The sequence below is a fragment of the Aotus nancymaae genome, unplaced genomic scaffold (genome assembly GCF_030222135.1).
Source record: "Aotus nancymaae isolate 86718 unplaced genomic scaffold, 86718_ANA_hifiasm-v0.15.2.pri h1tg000049l, whole genome shotgun sequence".
In the NCBI taxonomy this organism is placed as follows: domain Eukaryota; kingdom Metazoa; phylum Chordata; class Mammalia; order Primates; family Aotidae; genus Aotus; species Aotus nancymaae.
The window spans coordinates 21,932,671-21,953,451 of NW_026988463.1; the positions used below are offsets into that span (position 1 = coordinate 21,932,671).

General features: G+C 44.2%; 1 protein-coding gene across 2 annotated transcripts in view; it reads left to right on the forward strand.

Moving 5' to 3' along the window:
* The first annotated feature begins 1,554 nt into the window (after positions 1-1,554).
* The window catches only part of PRKCB (protein kinase C beta), a 385,173-nt gene continuing 365,946 nt past the window's right edge, over positions 1,555-20,781 (forward strand). Inside the window, exons 1-2 of one of the 2 annotated variants that reach the window (XM_012464746.2) lie at positions 1,555-1,920; positions 2,942-2,973. In XM_012464746.2, coding sequence (XP_012320169.1) covers positions 1,748-1,920; positions 2,942-2,973 — 205 coding nt within the window. In that variant the 5' untranslated portion in view covers positions 1,555-1,747. The remainder of the gene's footprint in view (positions 1,921-2,941; positions 2,974-20,781) is intronic. The other variant, XM_012464745.2, reaches the window with a different exon arrangement.

A 20,781-nucleotide genomic window follows, 5' to 3' on the forward strand; every position in this document is an offset into this window, starting at 1 on the left:
TTCATCCACAGATACTCAGGTTCACCCCCTTTGTCACCAGGATGCTTTGTAGTCAGGCCAGCCCAACCACCATTCAGCAACAGTGTGACTGTGGGGTGTGTCTTAATCACTCTGAACCTCCCTTTCCTTATCCATAATGAAAGTTACTAGACCTACATAGGGTTGTTGCGGGGGCTAAATAAGACAGCACAAGTACCTGATGCCCATCAATCACTCGATATTTATTATTAAACGCCTCCTGGGTATGAGCGGGAGTAAGGAGTGCTGTCCTTTAAGACTTCATTCATTCACTTGTTCATCCATGCACTCAATCAACTAATATTTATTGGGCTCTTAGGAGGTGTCAGGCACTGAGCTTGGTGCTGGGCAACATGATGGTGAACAGCCCCTTGCTCTCACAGAGCCTAGGTCTGGTGAAGCAGCTCACGGTCTAATGAAGCTCTGTGTTCCCAGAGTGGGGGACATGGTGGCAGTGGGTGTGTTTAGGCCTCGTGCATGAACAGGGTGCTAAATAACACTGAATTACGCATGTAGACAATTATTACCCTTTCAGTTAGCTTCAGATCCCATCAAGGAGAGAGTCCCGGTTGGATATTAATGTCTTTAACTCCCCTCTAACATTTGTTAATTTCCTCTCTAAACAAATAAAAGATGACTTTAGTAGAAGATGCTTTGGACAGATGACGGCACCTGGAGATATTTTAATAATATACATACCTCTTGCTATTCAAACTCAAATAGATAAAAAGAGATAGGCTCTTTCTCCCCCAGTTGGCACACAAATATGATCAGAATTTGTGAAGAAGAGTCAGAAATGAATGAAATTTGGAGAAATATTGATCTACTGAAATCCTTCCTCCCCACACAATTAGCACTATTTTACAGTTAGGGACACGGAGACCCTTTGCAGAGGGGATGGACACAAGGTAGGGAGTTCTCTTTCAAACGTGCAGGCGGCAAGCAAAGCCAAGAATCTTCTTTGTGGTGGAGTTAGAGATATATAACATAAGATCGCTCCTCCCCTACCTCTGCAGAACGTGTGTGTGTATGCGTGTGTAAGTGTGTGCGGCCACAAGCCTTTCCGAATGAGTGACAGCGGGAGCCCATCCCTCCAGGAGACGCGTGCAGAATGACCAATGGGATGGATGGGGGTGGATGGGTACCAGTCTCCGCAGAGGCCGGGGTGGAATTCGCTGCGCCCCACCCCTTCCACCCCCTCCCCTTCGCCCCGTAGGTCCTTCCACTCTCGCTCCTCCCGGGGCCACCCAAGGGGCTCATCTGCTGAACGCGGCCCCGGAGGCCGAGGACGGAGTGGGGTGAGGGGAGGGGGTGAGGGGAGGCTCGGGTTCAGCGACCCCGGGCCGCGGTCCCCGCGCTGCAGCGCTGCGGCTGTGCGCGCTTCGCCGCGAGGCCCGCGGCCGCCCCGGCGCCGATATGTAAAGCAGCTGGCGGCGCTGGGCGGGGCCTGGGCGCGATGCAAATGAGGAGGGCGGGGCCTTCCAGGGGCTCCGCCTCCCTCCCCCGCAGCTGGGGCCAGCGGTGCCAAGCGCAGCTGGACGAGCGGCAGCAGCTGGGAGAGTGACAGCTCCGGCTCTGCGCGCCGCGGCCGCCAGAGCCGGCGCAGGGGAAGCGCCCGCGGCCCCGGGTGCAGCAGCGGCCGCCGCCTCCCGCGCCTCCCCGGCCCGCAGCCCGCGGTCCCGCGGCCCCGGGGCCGGTACCTCTCCGGCTCCGGCTCCCCGCGCGCAAGATGGCTGACCCGGCTGCGGGGCCGCCGCCGAGTGAGGGTGAGGAGAGCACCGTGCGCTTCGCCCGCAAAGGCGCCCTCCGGCAGAAGAATGTGCACGAGGTCAAGAACCACAAATTCACCGCACGCTTCTTCAAGCAGCCCACCTTTTGCAGCCACTGCACCGACTTCATCTGGTGAGCGCGCGCGCAGGGCACCTTCCCCAGCCCCCGAGGGCAGCGCCGCGCCGGGGACCCCCTCTCCGCGCCCTCTGCGCCCTTCCTGCTCCGGGACCCCGCGTCCCCGGACTCCCCGCTCCGGACCCTGCTGCCGGGGACGCCGGGAGGGACGGTCCTACGGGTGCCCTGTCCCCACCCCGGTCCCAGACGGGCCGCCGCGGGGCACCTCCTGCCCTCTCCTGCTCCCAGGCACCTCCAGAGCGCCCAGGGGCAGCGTCGCGGGCGCCTTTGCTCCACCTGGCTCGGAGCGCGCGGGGTCTGTGCCTGCCCTGGAGGGCAGCGCCTCGGGTGCTCTCCGGCCTGGGGTTCCCTGTCTCTCCTCCTGCTTCCGGGCGCGAGGAGCCCTCGCCCCCACCCCTTGTTTCCGGGGGGCAGGGCCCTGGGTGTCCTTCTCTATCTCCCTGCGGGCATGGGACATCCTTTCCCTCTCTTCTGTGCCTCCGGGCAGCGCCCTGTGTTATCTCCCACTGCGCCTCCCCTAGGGCCTGGATTCCCCTTTCCACTCCTCTGTCCTCCCTTTTCACATCACTGCGGGCCCCTTTCTTCCCCCGTCCCTCCAGTCTTGGGGCGTCCTTTCCTCCTTCCCAGTCCCCCTCCCAGGGGACACCACCGCCGCGGGGTCACTCTTGCCCTCCCTCTGAATGCGTCTTCATCTCTTCTCTTTCCCCGAGGGTGCTCGGGGCATCTATGGGCAGATCTCCCGCCTGCCCTCAGCCCCTACCCCGACGGAAACGGTTCCCCCTATCCCGCCACCTGGTGGTCGCAGCCTTTTCTCTTCTGCAGAGTGAGGGGAGATGGGGGTTACAGCCGAGCTCCCACCTACCCCCACAAAGGCGGAAGAGTCTTGGGCACCCGCCTGTGGCTGCGAGTTTGCACCTGGGGTACAGCGGCGGGGAGGAAGGGGAGTGACTCTGTGGGGAACTAGCTGGAGGCTGGGCCCCCCTGGCTGCCTGACATACACCTCCTTCTGCTTTTGCAGGGGCTTCGGGAAGCAGGGATTCCAGTGCCAAGGTAGGCTCTGGGGCTTTGGGGGTGCTATTTGTGGGAAGAGAGGGCGAAAAAGACTTTATAGAAGAAGTGACTGAGTTAGGCAGAGAGTGAAAGAATCACGTTGGTCAGAGTGACCTCCCAGGCTAGGAATTCTTCACCACAACAGGGTCCTTTTAAGGGGTGTGTGTGTGTGATTGGGGCCGATGGAGCTGGGAGACTTACATGGCAAGTAAGTGCACCTACCCTTCCTCCCTTCCCAGCTCTGGAAGAGTCAAAGCTGTCTCCTGAAGAGATCCTGACATGATCAGTTCTGCTGAGGGAGAAAGTGTCTTCACGGGATGTTTCTGGGAGAACCTGTCCTCCTCAGTTCCTCCTCCTTTCTCTGCCCATGTCCCTTCCTTATCACACCCAGGGAGGTTCTGCTTCTCCCTGCCTTGCAGAGGTCTCTGCAGGTGGCTGCTGCTCCTCTGCAGATGGTGCATCCCCTAGAAAGGTGACTGTGTTTGTCCCATGGGCATCCTCTCTCTTTGAAAGAAGTAGTTCCAGACGGGGTGTCTCTCAGATCCTGGTTTAAATCACACTCTCTACCTTCTGGGTAGAAACACAAAGGTCGCCAGGGCACTGGTTACCCGAGTTCCTGCATCTGGCTTGAGATCCTGGACTCTAACCAGGGATATCAAACCCGCTGGTGGTGGCTTGAGACTTGATCATGTGTAAGGTGCCCCCTCCCCTCCATGTCTAAAAGACAGATTGCAAATTGGCTCTCCAGGACCAAAAGTCACCCTCAGCTCTGTGTAGCCCTTAGGGCGTCTTAAACATTTTGTGAATTTGATGTCAACATTTTAGGACTGGGAGATTTCACATATACATCCTAATTTCTAACTTTAACTTTGTTGAGAAATGGTCTCACTTTCGCTTGAAAACAGTCGTTTGGAGCTGAGAGCCATTGTTGTAGATGGGGCACAGCCTTGCCATTTTGTCTCAGTTGATCCCAGTTAGGACCACTTCACCCATTTTTGGCCCTTGTAGGCTTTTAAATTTGCAACCTCTGATCTGGGAAGTTTGTGTGTGCATGGTTTTCTTTCTTTTTAAATTTAAATTTTCACTCTTAGGCTTGGCGAGATTGAGTTTGGTAAGAAATGGCACATTCCTGGGGTATTGTATCTTTAGGGGCAAATTGACCACCACCTTGGTGAGCTGGGTTTAAATCAAAAGAAGTATTTGAGTGTGCAAGTCTGACATGTGATTTAGCACTGACTGACAGTTTTGTGGCTGCATCTCCACCCTCCAGGGAAAAGTAGTGATCCCTAGTGAGTGTAGGCAGCATTGTCAGTGGTGCAGAATGTTCGCTTGCTGGCAGCATGGCACTGTGCTCCTCTGAGACTCATGCTTACTCTTCTGAAATCAGGGCCTCAGTGGGCTCAGTGAGCCCTGCCAACCTACCCAGCCTCTCTTACCAAGATTTGGATCTTCCACACCGCACCAGAGGACTCCTCAAGTCTCTTTAAGTGGCAAGAACTTAGGCCCTGGTGCAAACAAGTTTGGATTGTTTTCTTGAACTTTGACCCCTCAGACAAAACGCCAATGGTGTCTTGGTGCTGGAATGTGTAATTTCTTCTTTGAGGTTGCCTTTCATTTGCATGAATCAGTTTCAGTCTTTGTCTCTTGCTGAGGCCGGGGGCGATTTTTAAACATTTTACCACTGCTCTTCTATGCCACCTGCTCTGCTGTTATTGATGGATGGGAAAGGCACTTTGGAATGTGCAAAGCGTGACACATCTGAAATAGGAGATCCTTTAACTCAAAGTCTGGAAGATAACAGGAATTTTTTGGTGTTATGAGAAAAAGGCAGAATTAAAGTTTGTAATGATATATAGCCATTTTAGAGATAGGAGTGTCTTTTTTTTGTTTGTTTGTTTAAAGACAGGGTCTCACTCTGTTGCCCAGGCTGGAGTACAGTGGTATGATCAGAGTTCACTGCAGCCTCAAACTCATGGGCTCAGGCGATCCTCCCGCATCAGCCTCCTGAGTGGCTGGGACTACAAGTGCACACCACCATGCCTGTCAAATTAAAAAAAAAAACAAACTTGTAACAAAAGGGCCTTGTGATGTTGCCTAGTCTGGTCTTGAACTTCTAGCTTCAAGCAGTCCTCCCACCTCAGCATCCCAGTGTTGGGTTTACAGGTGTGAGCCACTATGCCCCTCTGGACTGTCTATTTTTAAGATTTTCTTTTTCTGCTCCCTGTCTCCCCACTAAGAGGCAGTGTAGAGAAGTGGGCATGTGCACAGGCTACCAGGAAAGTCCCTGTCAGTCTGAATTCTGGCTTTGAGACTTCCCAGGCATATTACTTAGCCTGTCTGTATTTCAGCCTCCTTGCCTATAAAATAGGTCCAATAACAGTACCTTAGTGTTACTGAGCAGCTGCAACTCATTTCAATATCCAAGATGCTTGGACCAGAGCTTGACACAGAGTAAGCTCAGAAAACATCAGCTCTTATGATTGTCCCCAGACTACCCCAATGGTGGGGCAGCTGGCACGAGAAAAGACTGGCTCTGCAGGGTTGCTTTGCTATAGGACTGGCTGCCAGGTAAGAGTCAAAATTCAGCCATGAACATCTGGTCACTCTGTGTGGCTGCTTTGACGGCATATTCCATTTGGACAGGAGTAGGGAGAAGGGAGGGGAGGGGCAGATTGGCAGTCCCTGAAATTAAGATGTTTAGAATGGAGACATACAGGAAGGAGAGAAATTTATCCCTGGCACTGCATTGCCTAGGACTAATTCTGGAACTATAGAGGAGTTTCTTAGTATCTGATTGTTCTTGGTACCAGATATTTCCTCTGAAAGTGAATCCACTTACAATGGAATCAACAGTTTATACAAAACACATAAGGTTTTATGATCTCACTTAAGTCAGCAATCCAGAGCCCAGAGTCTCAGGTTCATTTCAGCTTTCTGCTCCACTCCCTGGGGAGTTACAGTTGTCTCATGGTCCAAGAAGGATGCCAGACTCTGCAATCCTCACGCCTTTCCTTCAGCTAGCAGGAAGGAGGAAAGGCGTAAAGAAGGGCAAATAGAACATGCTCGGTGTCACTTGTGGGAGTTGCTCAAGATCCTTCTACCTATATCTTATTAGCTAGGGTTTAACCATATACCCACCTCTTGCTGCAAGGGAGCATGTGGGAAATGTAGTGTTTATTTCAGGCAGCCACTATTTAGGGGATATTTTCATTTCAAAACTATAAGCAGAGAGAAGATATTGTCTCTGCCAGTCCAGTAGAAAATGTGTAGGATGATCGCAAGGCAAAGAAACCATTGAGAGTTACCTTCATGGCCTGTTATATTGTCATGGAAATTGGGGACACTGCTATGGGTTGGGAGAGGAAGGATGGAAAGCCCATAAACCATGAGAAATTATGGATTTCTGTGTGCTCAGGGGAGCTTAAGAATAGATTTTCTTGCTTTTGTATGATGATAGGACAAACCTCTAGGTTGACTGCCACATAATTTCTCCCTTTTTATTTCCACTCTATCTATTTCTTACAAAACCACTCTCTGGGAGGCAATTTAAGAATGTATTTGATGACAGGGAACTGGGGCTGAAGATCCTTCTTGTGAAATTGCCTAAATTCTAGAGTAGAAGTGGAACTCCTTTGACAAGCAAGGCAGATTTCTCTCTATGGCATTTGTTTTTCTTTTTCATTTATTTTTAAGATGGAGTCTCACTCTGTTGCCCAGGATGGAGTGCAGTGGCACCATTTGGACTCACAGTAACCTCCATCTCTCAGGGTTCAAGTGATTCTTCTGCCTCAGCCTGCTGAGTAGCTGGGATTACAGGCACCCACCACCATACCTGGCTAATTTTTGTATTTTTAGTAGCAATGGGGTTTCAGCATGTTGGCCAGACTGATCTCGAACTCCTGAACTCAGGAGATCCACGCACCTTGGCCTCCCAAAGTGTTGGGATTATAGATGTGAGCCATTGTGCTGGCTGTCTCTGTGGCATTCTTTACAGGAACTTAGGACCTGCGTTTGAGCTTTAATTGTAATTAATTGTAGAATGAGACTCTTACTCTAAGAAGACTTTATAGTTTGGTAGAGAGAAACACTTTATTACTTTATTTTTTATTTTGTTTTTAGAGACAGAATCTCACTGTGTGGTCCAGGCTGGAGGGTAGTGGCATGATCATAGCTTACTGCAGCCTCAAATTTCTGGGCTCAAGCAATTCTCCTGCTTGAGTCTCCTGAGTAGCTGGGACTGCTGATGTGTGTCACCATGCCCAATTTTTTTTTTTTTTTGAGATGGAGTCTTACTCTGTCACTCTGGCTGGAGTGCAGTGGTGTGATCTGAGCTCACTGCAACCTCCACTTCCCAGGTTCAAGCAATTCTTGTGCCTCAGCCTCTCAAGTAGCTGGGACTACAGGCATGAGCCACCATGCTCGATTAATTTTTATATTTTTAGTAGAGATGGGGTTTTATCATGTTGGTTAGGCTGGTCTCAAACTCCTGACCTCAGGTGATCCACCCCTCTCAGCCTCCCAAAGTGCTAGAATTACAGGTGTGAGCTACTAAGCCTGGCCAAATATTTATATTTTAATTAAATTTTTTTTTTTTTTTTTTTTCTTCAGAGGTAGCAGGTCTTGCTTTGCTGCCTGTGGCCTGGTCTTGAACTCCTGGCCTCAAGCCAGGAGTCAAATTCTGCTTTGGCCTCCAAAGTGTTTTTTTGTTTGTTTGTTTTTGTGAAGAAAGTGACTTTGGTAGAAATAGAGAGGCAATAAAATACAGAGATTCAGAATTCATAGTAAGGAGCTGGAGTCCAATAGAACTGGGTATGAATCTCTGATCTGCCACTTACTCCCTATGCGACCTTGGGCAAGTCATCCCCAAGTAGCAACCTTGGGCTCCTCGTCTGTAAAATGGGGATAATAGTACCTAACTCATAGGGTTATGGTAAAGCTGGTACATGAGAAATATCCACATTAAGTATCAATGACACTAAGTGAGACCATCAGTATTACTTGTTAGCTGTAGGAAACTGTCAAAGTGGGACAGAGTTCATTCTGGAACTTGTTAAATGACTAGGCCTCTTTCATGTACTCAGATAGTTTTTCTTCTTGGGTATATTTCTTCCTGGGTATTGGGTAACACCAGTGAGTGCACAGTTCAGTGTCGGGCCCAGAGACCCAGGCCTGGTTAGCATTATCTTTCCTTCTGAGAAAGACCTGAACTTGCCATGGACTCTCTAGAAAAACCCCAGTGCACAAATTTTCTATGAAAAGCTAGAATTGATGATTATAATGAGTAAGTCGGCTTTTCTTTTTCCCATGTAGATTAGAAAACATGTTTTTAAATCTTCTAATTGAAATTATTCTTAAAAAACCCCAAAGCATGACGTGACTCCAACCATTGTGGTTTTAATCAATATCAACCCTGTCATACCAAATATAAATTTATTTTAGTGTGTAACTAACACATGTAGATTAGAAGAGTTGCACTTTTTTATACAACAAAAAATAAAAGGTTAATTTTATTTTCTGTGAAAAGCTAAAATTGATGATGATAATGAGTAAGTCAGCTCTTCTTTTTCTCATGTAGATTAGAAAACAGGTTTTTAAATCTTCTAGTTGAAATTATTCTTAAAAAACCCCAAAGCATGACGTGAATCTAACCATTGTTATTTTTGTGAATATCAACCCTATCAAATATAACTTTATTTTAGTGTGTAATTAACACATGTAGATTAGAAGAGTTTATATGTATTTATATAACAAAAAAAATGAATCAAAGGTTAATTTTATTTTGGGCAGTGTTCCCTAGAAACTTATGACACCATATACTTCAGGTTGAATTTTCTTGTTAAAATCATAAAGAAGGCCATGTTTTCAAAAAATCACTAAGTCAGGCTGCAAGTTTAAGGGTAACTTCTATTGTTTCACTTCTCTTTCTTCCCAGAAGCAGACACTAGAGACCTGTGAGCCAAACTTCACTCACCTTTTAGCTTATTCAGAATGTGTCCTGCGGGCTTCTATGTGAATAAAAGGCAGAGGCTTTTTGACTTCATGTTTGATGATTTGGCTTTTTTCTTTTTTTTCCACCTGAAGAGGGATTTCAGGCTCAATGTCCCAATTGAAATAAGAATCTCTGAGTAGGTTAATGTGGAGTCTTAAAAAGGAGGGCTGATTTGTTGGAGAGGCAACAGCAAATTCGTTTTTCAGTGTAGAGCACCCAGGAGGAGCCTGAAGCTTTGTCACTGGGCAACAGAATGCCTAAGTAAATATGGAAAATATGACCTTTGAAAATCTAGCTGATATGATGTACAGATTCTTAGGAAATAATTTTTCTTTTATATTACAATTATATATATTTTATACATATAAACATAATTTATTGTAATATATTTATATATAAACATATTATAATTTATTATAGATATTATATATATATTACACATTGTAATTACCACATCAAAATGGCACCTTGAAACTTTGTGAACTCCTTGTCAGGGAGTGTGATATAATCTTGGGATGCATGGAATTTAAGAGAATCCATAATGCCCTAAAACTGAACATAAAAGTTTTTGTATATGTGCTTTTTTCTGGAGATAAGATCATAGAGTTCTTGAATTTTTTTTTTAAATTTATTTATTTAACTTTAGGTGCATACTATATCTGGCATTTCTTCCCATGTTATCCCTCCCCACCCTCCCCTCCCTCCCCACACCCCCGCTGTCTCTTCCCTACCCCCTCCAACTGCCCCCAGTGTGTGATGCTCCTCTCCCTGAGTCCACATGTTCTCATTGTTCAACACCCACCTATGAGTGAGAACACGTGGTGTTTGGCTTTCTGTTCTCGTGTCAGTTTGCTGAGAATGATGGTTTCCAGATTCATCCAAGTCCCTACAAAGGACGTGAACTCATCGTTTTTTATGGCTGCATAGTATTTCACGGTGTATAAAAAATATATTATTTCCGAACACTAATGATACTCCAGACACTGCCCACAACCAGATGCAGCATGCTTATAGTGTATCTAGGCCAATAAGAAAGATATAGGAGACAATAGGTCAAAAGATTAACTGAAGGTTTGAAAATAGTTCTATACACATTTGCACTGTTGGGATCGCTCTCTTCTCTGTCTCTGCTTATCCTTCTGTCTCTGTCTCTCTGTTTCCATCACACACACACCACACCCACACATGTGTATACACACAGGTATAAGTAAGTAGATCAATATGTCATAATTTTCACAATGTGCATCTTTTTTTTGGTACTTTTCAGATACAGGTAATTAAATTACTAAGTATAGTTTAAAACCTATGTTCTGGTCTTTTAACTATGCAGTCTAATTAGTTCTTGGGTAGCTAGTGGGATCTGCTGAAAAGTTCATCGTCTCTGATTGATGCCTTCAAAGGTAAGTCCCTTATGTTCTGGCATTTGTTCTAATGTCATGAATTCTTTGACTTCATTCATCCAATATGCCCACTGAAATTGTACGAAATTTCATAGATAGAATGTTAGCCTGTTTACAGAGAATGCAACATCCACAGTGTTTACATATGGCATTTGGAGGTGTGATGGCTGCTTGAAAATCCAGTAAGAAATTTCGTCTGTTCACTACATACATTCATTTATTCATTCATCCATGTCTGTCTCCATCCATCCATTTTTCCACTTATCCATTTGTCCATCCATTCACCCATCTTTCCATTCTCCCTCTGAAAGTTCTTTTTTTTTTTTTTCTCGTTCAGGCTGGAGTGCAGTGGCACGAACTTGGTTCACTGTAACCTCTGCCTTCCAGGTTCAAGTGATTCTCCTGCCTTAGCCTCCCAAGTAGCTGGGTTTACAAGTGCATGCCACCACACCAAGTCAACTTTTGTATTTTTAGTAGAGACAGGGTTTCACCATGCTGGCCAGGCTGGTCTTGAACTCCTGACCTCAAGTGATCTGCCCACCTCAGCCTCCCAAACTGCTGGTATTACACGAGTGAGCCACCACGCCTAGCCTCGCTGATTAAGTTCTATGTGCCAGGAACTGTTTTAGGTGACAGAATACAATGGTGAATGAGATTGAGAAGATTTCTATTGTCATGGAGCTTATGATGTAGTGGGGGGAGATAAGATATTCTACAGATCAATGCACCCATATTTAATTTCGTTTTTGTTAAGTACTTTGAAAAAAATGGACTGGGTACTAGGAGAATATATAATGGGAAGCTAACCTATGTAATGGTTGGGGATGCAGTCAGTGGTCTGGAAATTAAAAAAAATAAAAGCCCAACTTCTCCTTCTCATTTTCTGAGGTAATTGGGGAAAGTCTGAGTTGTCAAGGAACTAGAGCTAAAAATCTGTATTGTGAAACTGCCCATATCCTGGATAATATATGCAACAGGACTGAGGGCAGGACTCATGCCTGTAATCCCAGCACTCTGGAAGGCCGAGGCAAGAGGATTGCTTGAAGCCAGGAGTTCGAGACCAGCCTGGGCAATATAGCGAGACCCTATCTCAATTAAAAAAACTCACATATAGAGAAAGGTCTTTTGTCAAGTCTGTCTTTCTGATTTCATTAAGGAGAAAGTCTCAGTTGGTGTTAATATATCTTTAATGTCTCTCTAATACAAATCTGGGCACTTCGTAGATATCCGTTGAATATTCTTTATTTTTTATTAAAATGAACTACAGGGAATTATGAGAAAATAAAAATACTTTAGTTTCTACCTATAAACCAACTTTTTTTTGGGGTCGGGGGTACACTTTTACCTAATGTTTAGCCTGGCTCTCTTCTACCCCAGGCTTGATTCTGTACTGGCTCTTCCTCCTCTTGAATAGGGAATGAAAGTTTAGTGTCTTTTGTGGAAATTTTTGGTGTTGTAAGGATGCTCAGTGTTTCAGAGGGTTGAGAGGCACAGCAAGGACAGGGTCTGGTGAGATGGCAGCTTTTATTCGGAAGTGCTAAGCTGTTAATCATCACCATGGTTGTTATTACCTTTTAATTGCCGTTTGTCCTGCTTGTTTGTGTCTCCTGGGCATCTCCTTCCCCTTCAGCCCACACGTAGAAAGTTGCCCTACAGAGTCAGGAGGGAAACTCAAACCCAGGCCAGAGGGCTCTGATACACTCCTATTGGGTCTTGGAACTGGCTAAGTAGGTGAAAATTAACTGATTGAAGATATGCAACATCATTAGTTCAACCGTAACCACGTTCCTGGGGTGAATTCTAGCTTTCTTTTTTCTTTCATCTTGCTACTTTCCAGAGATCAGACTTTGGGCCTCTAGAGAGGGAGTATCAAATTGGGCTTGAGAGTTCGGGCTCAAATCAGACCTGATTTTAAATCCTGGCTCTGTTTCTCCATGTCTTCGTGACCTCTGGGTGGGTAAAACGTGATCCTGCCTTTATCTCTCCATCCATCCATCCACCCATCCACCCACCCACCCATCCACCCATCCATCCATCCATCCACCCATCCATCCAGCCATCCAGCCAGCCGTTCTTCCATCCATCCATCCATCCATCCGGCCATCTACCTATTCGTCCATTTATCCATTCATTTAATACATATTTATTGAGTGCCTACTACATATCAGGTACTGTTCTAGGCATTACAACTAGAACAGTGAACAAAATAGCATCCCTGACTTCATGGAATTTACATTCTAGTAGAAGAACAGTGATAAATAAATAACATAGAATAAATGTATAATGTCAGGGTGCCATATGGGCTTTGAAGAGAAATAAGACACTTTCCTCACCCTTAAAGATCCTCCTGGTCTTTTAAAGGGAGAACAGCACATGGCCAATTAGTTCTGAGACATAATGTAAAGTGCTACACCAAGGATGTAAAAACACTTTGGATGGCATCCCTACTCCTCCTCGGACCGGTGAAGATTCCACAGAGGAGGTGACATTTGGGAACAGTCTTACAGCAGGAGTGGGAGTTTCCAGATTGACAAGGGGATGAGGGCAGGGGAGGGTGTTTCAGGCACAGGACAGGACAACGCAGTTGAGATAGGAGAGAGAATAGGGCACAGGCAGGGAACAGGAAGAAGAGGGTGTGAGGGAGGGAGGAGCGGGTGGGAGACGAACGTCACATCAGAGGGGTTGGCCCCTGTGAAGGCAGTGTAGTGACTAGGAAGTGGTTGTTGTCACTGTTTTAAAGTGGGCTGTGTGGGGGTGAGTGAAATGGCCAAATGTTTGAAAAAGAGGAGCATGAGGTGCCTTTGGCAACAATACTTGCCATGACTCAAGTTCTGAAATTCCAGGCCTTCAGGGTTGGAAATCAGGCAGAAGAAACTGAAATGGCCATTTAGAAGCAGTGGGGGTGCCCTACCGAAGCACCTAGGGGCTGTTGTTATTTTTCACACCCTCAAGAGACATTTGGAATTTCATGTCAGTCATATTGTTGATTGTTCTATTTCGAGGGTGGTTACTAGATTATTTTTATGGTTCTAACAATAGGGATATCTCTCTCTACTGCATCCTTAGACGCGGAGGGCCGTAGAAATGAATTTTCCTCTGAAAGGCATCCTCCCACTCCTTCTCCCTCTCCGCTGCTGTCACCCAGTGGGTACGGGTTTATTGAGCACATGCTGCACATGGCAGTGAAGAGTTTGTGTTTTGGAGAAAGAAAGGCTCCGGTTTAAATCCTGACTTCTTGCTGTGGGACCTTGAGCAAGTTACTTAACCTCTTTGAGCTTCTGTTTTTTCATAACTAAAAGGAAATAATAATAGTTTATGTGAAGTGTTTCTTAGCACCCTACCTGATGTATATACAGTAAGCACTTGATAAACGGCAGCAGCTGTTTCTATTCTTCCTAGGACAGGGCACTGTCCTCATCCTTACTGAGTTTATAATCCTGTTGGGGAGGCAAGACAAATGCTCTTGAATCAAGGAGACGATGCAAGAATGGACATGCTTCCATGTCTTGGTCAATAGTGTTAGCTGTACCTTACGGTGGATCTGAGAGAGAAATGCTTGCCTGGGGCCAGAGAGGTGATTTGAGCATGGGTGAACACAGTGCTTTCTGAGAAACCCTTTCCTGGCTTGTGACGCTTTACTTTGTGGGGCAACCTCAGAAAATTGAATTGCAATCTGTGATCGCCCTATCGACTGACCTCATTTAAAAAATGTATTGGTAGCATTTCAACTTTAAATAGATTTGTGACCATTTCACCCTTCTAAATTTGGGCTCCCTTCACCCTTTGGGTGGAGTGTTTATATGCTCTTTTGGGTTGAAGAAGCTGGCTAATAGTGTGGGTGAAGGTGGAGGGTGAAGTTTGCAGGACGCTGCGTGTTTTGTTGGGATAGTCAGGGCAGTGATTTTTATGGGATGACCCTATATTGAAGGTCTTTTATTCCTCCCTAAATGTAGAGACCATTCTTTAGAGTTTAGTCAGTGCTGCAAATGAAAATTTGATAGTTATTTGGATTTTTATTGTGTGTGTGTGCATGGATTTTTTTTTTTTTGATGGTTATCTGGATACATTTTGTGGCAAAATGTATGACTGAGGGTATTGATAATTCTTTCTGAGCCAAGCAGTACACTTAGGGAAACAGGATTGACGTAAGAGTAGAGATGAACTTCTTTTTACTTTAGTTGGGTATTCATCTTTTGGTGTCTAGCTTTTTTTTTTTTTTTTTAAAAAAACCTATTATTCATATTATTTTCGATTAACAAATCATAATTTATTGGGTACAATGTGATGTTTTGATACATGTATACAATGTGGCATGGTTAATTCAAGCTAATTAACATACTCATCAGCTTGTTTACTTATTTTTTATGGTGAGGCATTTGAAATTTTCTTAGTTACTTGAAATATATGATACGTTTATTATTGACTGTATTACTTTCCTGTGCAATAGATCTCAAAACCTACTCCCCCTGTCTATCTGAAACTTTGTATCCTGTGATCAACAACTCCTTCCCTCCACCCCAGATTCTGGTAACCATCCTTCTACTCTACTTCTATGACTTCAACTTTGTTAGATTCCACATATAAATGAGATCATGCTGTATTTGTCTCTCTGTGTCTGGCTTATCTTACTTAGCATAACATCCTCAGATTCATCGATATTGTCACAAATGATAGAATTTCCTTCTTTTAAGTCTGGGTAGGATTCTATTGTCTGTATATACCATATTTTCTTCATTCGTTCTCTGTTGAACACTTAGTTCGGTTCCATCTCTTTGCTATTTTAAATAGTGCTGCCACAAACATGGGAATGCACATATTCTTTGACATACTGATTTCAGTTGCTTCAAATATATACCTAGAAGTGGGACTACTAGATTGTATGGTAGTTTTTTAATTTTTTAAATTTGAGACTGAGTTTTACTCTTGTTGCCCAGGCTGGAGTGTAATGGCACGATCTCGGCTCACTGCAACCTCCACTTCTCGGGTTCAAGAGATTGTCCTGCCTCAGCCTCCCAAGTAGCTGGGATTATAGGCATGAACCACCATGCTTGGCTAATTTTGTAGTTTTGGTAGAGACAGGGTTTTGTCATGTTGGTGAAGCTGATCTCAAACTCCTGACCTCAGGTAATCCACCCGCCTTGGCTTCCCAAAGTGCTGGGATTACAGGCGAGAGCCATTATGCCTGGTGGTAGTTCTATTTTTAGTTTTTTGAGAAACTTTCAGTATAGGTTTTCATAAGGCCATACTAACTTACATTCCCACCAACAGTGTATAAGTCCCCTTTTCTCTACATCTTCTCCAACATGTTATTTTAAAAAATCTTTTTGATAAAAGCCATTCTAACAGGTGTAAGGGGATATCTCTCTGTGCTTTTAATTTGCATTTCCCTAGTGCTTAGTATGCTGAGCATTTTTTTCATGCACCTTTTGGCTGTATGTGTGTCTTCTTTCGAGTAATATCTGTTCAGATCTCATTCTTAAATCAGGTTATTTGTTTTCTTGCTATTGAGTTGTTTGAGTTCTTTGTATATTTTTGATATTAACCTCTTATCAGATATAGCATTTGCAAATATTTTTTCCATTCCGTGGGCTGTCTCTTCACTTTGCTAATTGTTTCCTTTGCTGTGAAGAAGCTTTCAGTTTGAGGCCCTCTCATTTGTCTCCTTTTGCTTTTGCTAAATAATTGCCCAAATCAATGTCATGGAGCTTTTCCCCTATGTTTTTCTCTAGCAGTTTTATAGTTTCAAATCTTGTCTTTAATCAATTTTGAGTTGATTGTGTATGTGGTGTGTAAGATAAGGGTCTAATTTCATTCTTCTGCATGTGGGTATCCAGTTTTCCCAACAGCATTTACTGAGGAGATTGTCCTTTCCCTCACTCTGTGTTTTGGTACCTTTATCAAAAATCAGTTGGCTATAAATGTGGGGTTTTATTTCTGGGCTTTCTATTCTGTTCCATTGGTTGATGTGTCTGTTTTTATGCTAGCATCATGCTGTTTTGATTATAGTTGCTTTATAATGTATTTTGAAATCAAGGAGTGTGTGCCTCCAGCTTTGTTCTTTTTGCTCAAGATTGTCTTGGCTATTTGGGGTCTTTCGTGGTCCCATATAAACTTAGAGATTGTTTTTTCTGTTTCTGTGAAAAATGACCTTGGAATTTTGATACAGATTGCATTGAATTTGTATATTGCTATGGATAGCATGGACATTTTCACAATATTAATTTGTCTGGTTCAGGAACACAGGATATCTTTTCATTTATTTATGTTTTCCTCAGTTTCTTTTATCAGTTTTGTAGTTTTCAGTATACAGATCATTTACCTCCCTGGTTAAATTTTACACCTAAGTAATTTTTTTTTGTCGCTATTGTAAATGAGTTTGTTTTCTTAATTTTCTGGTCTGGTAGTTTGTTATTAGATATGCTAGTACAGAAAATTAGAATAATTAGATATTCTAATATAGAAACCCTACTGATCGTATGTTGGTTTTGCATCCTGCAACTTTACTGTATTTGTTGATAAGTTCTAACAGGTTTTTTTTGGTGGATTCTTTAGGGTTTTCTGTGTATAAGATCACCTTATCAACAAATAGAGACAATTTCACTTCCTCCTTTCCTATTAGGATACCTTTTATTCTTTCTCTTTCCTAATTACTCTGGCTAGGACTTCCAGTACTCTACTGAAAAGAAGTCATGAGATTGGGCTTCCTGATCTTAGAGGAAAGGCTTTCAACTTTTCAGTGTTGAGAAGGATGTTAGCTATGGGTTTGTCATAATAGAGGCCATAGTGTTTATTGTGTTGAGTACATTTCATTTAATCTGCTGAGTGCTTTTTTCATGAAAGAGTGTTACAGTTTTTCTTGAAATGCTTTTTTTTCCTTGCATCTATTGGGATGATCATTTAATTTTTATCCTTCATTTTGTTAACATGGGTATCACATTTATTGATTTCGATATGTTGAACCATCCTTGCATCCCAGGGAGAAATCCCACTTGATCACGGTGAATAATTCTTTTAATGTGTTCTTTAATTTGGTTTGCTAATATTTTGTTGAGGATCTTTGCATCTATGTTCATCAAGGATATTGGTCTATAATTGTCTTCTCTTTTTGTGTTTTTGTTTGGCTTTGGTGTGATAGTCTTGGATAATGAGTATGGAAATATTCCCTCTACTTCAATTTTTTGGAAGTGTATAAGAAGAATTGGCATTCAGATCAAGAAGCAGAACATTCTGACACCCCCAGAAGCATCTCACAATCCCTATCCACCAGATCCTTCAGGGGTAATCACTATCCTGACCTCTATCACCTACGATTACTTTCATCTGTTCCTGAACTTATGCCCACTTTTCTGTTATGCAACTTCATTGACTTATGCCCACTTTTCTGTTAAAAAGTTTAAAAAGCACAGAGCTTTAAGTTACTGAGGCTGAGCCTGAGAAATGTTAGCTGGGACTTTTTAAGTTTTGCATAGAGGAAGTGAAATCCGTATGGGAGACAGGCACCTTCTGGAGTCACCCATTGGGGAATGGCGCCGTTTGCCTTCTTCAGGGAACATCTGCTTCCTGTTTCAATGTTGCCCATCGGTTCCAGACTGTTCAACAAGGAAGCCAGGGCATTCTGACAGTTTTTCCACCCAATAGTTTGGCTCTATAAATACCAGGAAAACTTGAGCCCACAAACTATTTTTAGGGCTTAAATTTCAAAAATTCTGTATTAGTAAGAATCGATTAAAGCTGCTGTAACAGACAAACCTTGAAGTGTCTGTGGCTTTGACAGAAGGGGGTTTATTTCTCACTCATGTCACTAACCAGTGCAGGTGGTCCTGGTCAGGACATCTTCCACAGAGTCACGCAGGGCCCCAGGGTCCTCCCCATTGGGCCATTGGAGGGGAAAGGGAAATCAAGAAAGCACACTCATTTCACAACCACTTCAGCTGGGGAAGGAACTCACATCACTTCTGCTCACAGTCTGTTTTCCAGAACTCAGGTTAAGAGACAACCAACTGCAGGGAGTGCTGGGATGTGTTGACTACCTCTGTGTCCAGGAGGAAAAGAAAATAGGGTTTGGTGAACTCAGTAAATCTTGCTTCAGTCTCCAAAGCCATAATTTCATTTGACTTTCTTTGTGATGATATATCTAGTGTTATCTCTCATTTGACTGGTAAAACAAGATGCGAAACTCTAGATGTCTATATCTTATTAAATATAGTAGGGAAAGAGTGAGGTCTATTTGTGTTCCTAAAAGTGAAATAAAGAAGCACTCTTCTTGTTTTTGGTTATTAGAACAATCTGGTTCTTGTCAGACTTTCCAGTTTTTCAGTCAGTCAGAATTCTTGCCTCTCTGGTTGCCTGTTGTATTAGTCCATTCTCACGCTGCTAATAAAGGCATATACCTGAGACTGGGTAATTTATAAAGGAAAGAGGTTTAATTGACTCACAGTTCAGCATGGCTGAGGAGGCCTCACAATCACAGCAGAAGGTGAAGGAAGATCAAGGCACTTCTTACACAGCAGCAGGCAAGAGAACATGTGCAGGGGAACTGCCCTTTATAGAACCATCATCTCGTGAGACTTACTCACTATCACAAGAACAGCACCAGAAAACCCACTCCCATGATTCCATTACCTCCCGCCAGGTCCTTCTCATGACACATGGCGATTATGAGAGAGCTACAGTTCAAGATGAGATCTGGGCAAGGACACAGCCAAACCATATCACCTGTCGACATTCCAAGCACCTCTCTGAGGCTAGGTTAGTTCTCTTCTAAGCTGACTTGTCATATAGAAGGATCATTTGTTGGTTCTACTTCCAGATATTTGACTGAATATACAGCAAATCAATTATCTATTGTTGGATAGCATATAACCTCAAAGCTTAGTGGCTTAAAGTAACCACTCTTTTATTTAGTTTTAGTTTCTGTGGATCAGTAATTTGGGCTGGGCTCAGCTGGGTGGTCTGTCTGGTCTGGGCAGGGATTGGCTGTTTTTGGCTGGGCTCATTTACCTGCCTGGGTCCTCAACAGGGATGTCTAGGACAACTGGGGCCTGTCTTCAGGTCTTCTTTCATCTTCCAGTGAGCTAGCCTGAGCATGGTCACGTGTTGATGGGTGCGTTCTCTGGGTGTGAGCAAGGGCTGCAGGGCTTCTTGAAGCCAAGGCTCAGAACATGCATAACATCACTTCTGCCATATTCCCTAGTGAAAGCAAATCACAAGCCCACCCCAGAAATAAAGGAGGAAATAGAGGAGAGAATAGATGCCTCCTCTTGATGGCAGAAGCTGCAAATAATCTGTGTTATTTTTGGAATCCACCACACTGATTTCAGTGTGGCCCTCTCTCAATTTCTTGGCTGTCTAAAAGCATACTCCAGTCTAGTGTGCATTTCTGAAAATGGACTTGAATCAAAGGCAGGCCCCAAATGAGTGCTCAACACTTACACCTGGTAATAATAGTACCTACCTCCTTGGGAAATGGTAGGGCCAGATGAGATGCTGTATGCAAAGGATGCGGCCCAGGACTTAGTGCACATGAAACAGTGAATACCACCACCATTACTACTGAAAACTGCCACCAAATACTACCATGACTATCACATGGCACTGCCTAAAAGCTTGAGATTCAGACAAAGGAACACAAAGCCCCTGCGCTTGAGGAGGGAGAGAACAAAGAGAGAGAGAGATAGACCTGCGAGTGAGTTCATGCAGCACAGTGTGTTTAGTGTGACCACAGAGCTGTGACAGAGTGCGGATGAGTTCTGATGACTTACTGGTCAAGAGCATGGGTTCAGGCCTCAGTTCCTTCCCAATCACATGGGGGGTCTTAGGCATCTTTCTCTTTAATCTTCAGTTTCTTTGTGAAATGAAGATAATGGCACAGAGCCTACCTCCCAGGGTTCTATGTGGATTAAATGAGACAGGCACAAAAAACAAACAAAAAAACCAACCATATGATTGCTCATTAAATGTTAGTTATAGAAAAAAATAGAAGTTCTTAAGCATGCCCTTGTAAAAATGTCCTAAAGACATCATCTTCCCTTAGTTCTACTGCAACTTTGTCTAGCATCATTGATGCATTGTCTTAAAAGATGAAGATTTGCACACAGGTGGTTTATTGGGAAAGTAACTCTTGAGAACAACATCTATAAGGGATAGAGGGAAGCAGGGAAGAGGTAGTTGAACTGTGGTGCAATAGTTGTAGTAGAGGCCAAAGCCAATCCCATGGCTGGAGCTGAGATGGCCTTTCAGAACTGGGACAAGCCAATGCATCAAGTGGGCATTGGCTGTGGGCTGCTTTTTAGAAGGTAGCATTGCCTTGGGCAAAGCAGCTCCCTTCTTCAGGGGAGGATTCCCAGGGCGGACACAGCTGTGAGCCATCGGTTTTTCCCAGCAGCTAAGGGAATAGTTTTGAGGGGGAAGGGGGTGCAT